General features: G+C 61.8%; 1 protein-coding gene across 1 annotated transcript in view; it reads left to right on the forward strand.

Moving 5' to 3' along the window:
• Window positions 1-1,810, forward strand: part of TFCP2L1 (transcription factor CP2-like 1) — a 59,372-nt gene that overhangs the window by 42,234 nt on the left and 15,328 nt on the right. Inside the window, exon 12 of the mRNA XM_006776836.2 lies at window positions 691-794. Coding sequence (XP_006776899.1) covers window positions 691-794 — 104 coding nt within the window. The remainder of the gene's footprint in view (window positions 1-690; window positions 795-1,810) is intronic.

The raw sequence follows: 1,810 nt of genomic DNA on the forward strand, positions 1-1,810 counted from the left end.
GCGTGGTCGGGTTCAGGCTGCCTCCTCCCGGAGGGACCGTGGGCTGGGCAGGCTGCTCAGCCTGTGAGTGGTTTCCGGGAGGACTGGAGCAGGGCTGGGTCCTGGGCACTGCCTGCCGCCACGGCAGCGCTCTGGCCATGGTGTGTTCAGGCAGCAGCCCTGGCCGTGCCATGGAGCGCTTGATCTGACAAACGGAGTTTTAAGCTTTAACTAATGAGTTGAAATCCCAATATCTACACGTGGGTAGTAGAGTGAGAGCTGGGTTTGAACCCGATCTGCCCTCAGGAGCTTTGCAGCTGGGTGAAGGCCCTGACCCCCGAGAGCCTGTTTCCTCATCAGTAGGATGGGATGGCGGTCCCTGCTCCCTCGTAAGCGGTGTGAGGATGGAAGGCGTTATGCACGTAACGTTCTAGAATGTCCCGGTGCAGTCAGCCCGAGGAAGGGTTTGCTCTGTGACCCTGCTAAATGCCTCGTTCTGGAGGTTCCTGTTCTGGGCTGAGCCCCTCAGCAGGTCGGCCTGGCTGGGATTCTGCCCCACCCCCACCACGAAAGGCATTCTGCACCCTCACGGCCGCCTTCCTTTTCTCCCCGAGTCCTTCCGGCGGCTGGGTCGCCCTGTGTTCTGGAACAATCTGCAACAACAGAGTTTGGTCTCCCCCAGCTGCTATTTATTTCCTTTCTTCCTGCCAGGAACGTGAGGCCGAAGATGACCATTTATGTCTGTCAGGAGGTGGAGCAGAGCCGGGCACCCCTGCAGCAGAAGCGGGATGGTGGTGGGGACAGCGGCCTGTGCGGTGAGCTGTGAGCCCTGCCCCCACCCCCACCCCCGGACCGGTTCTGGGTGGCCATAGAACGGAAGAAACACCAGGGCTCTCACTGAGAATGAGCCCTGATGCCCTCACTTCGGTTCTTGCAGGATAAGTTTTGCTGAACTTCATCCTGGGGTGGAAATGTTTAAGGTGGAAGGTAGCCCCCAGATATCTCTGGTTCAGCTTATTTTGTACCCCAGGAAACGGGCCCAGAGTGTGGGTGTGTCCCCCAAAGCCGCTGAGGTTCTCGTGGTCGGACTGGGAGCTGGGCCTTCTGGCTCCTGGACGGGTGGCACGTGGCTTGGTGGCTGTGGTCCCAGAAGCACGTCATCCTGTGACCCCGGCCGGAGGGTGTGGCTGCTGCATGAGGGCTCAAGAGCGCCACTGAGGGGTCCCAGAGCCCCTCGGGGCACAGGGCTTCTTGGGTGGGAGTTCGGGGCAGTGTGAGAGAGGACACAAGCTTTGAGGTCAGCCGTCCTCGAGTACCAGTGCTGGCCGTGCCGCCTGGCGGCCCCGTGTCCTGGGGCAGGTGCCGGGGCCTGTGCGTCAGCTTCCATGTGTGTGTAGAAGGAGCACAGCGCCACTGCCCTGCGGTGTGTGAGGTCCAGGGAGGTGAGCAGAGAGCTCCCGCTGTGAGCCCTGCGCGCTGAGTGCGAGCGCCTTGGCGTCCTGGGTGCTGTGTCTGCAGGAGCTGTCTGCTCTGCAGCCCCCGGCAGGGAGCATGCCGCAGCCCCTGCCGCAAGGCTGCCCGCGTGGTCGCTTATCTGCTTCTCAGGAGGAACGGTTGCTAACGTGGTTTCACTGTGGGGACAGAGGCACAGCTGACGCCCAAGGTGACCGCGTTGTAAGTGGCAGAGCCAGGATCCAAACATTGGGACCCTGGTGCTGGCTTCTGAGCCCTTAGTGTGGCCTTGATACTTCTGGTGAAGCCCCGGTGCCCCCTGCTCTCAGCGTGGTCGGCCTGCGAAGCACAGAGCCAAGTGCTGCATGCCACACACAGG

Source organism: Myotis davidii, unplaced genomic scaffold, assembly GCF_000327345.1.
Source record: "Myotis davidii unplaced genomic scaffold, ASM32734v1 scaffold249, whole genome shotgun sequence".
In the NCBI taxonomy this organism is placed as follows: Eukaryota; Metazoa; Chordata; class Mammalia; order Chiroptera; family Vespertilionidae; genus Myotis; species Myotis davidii.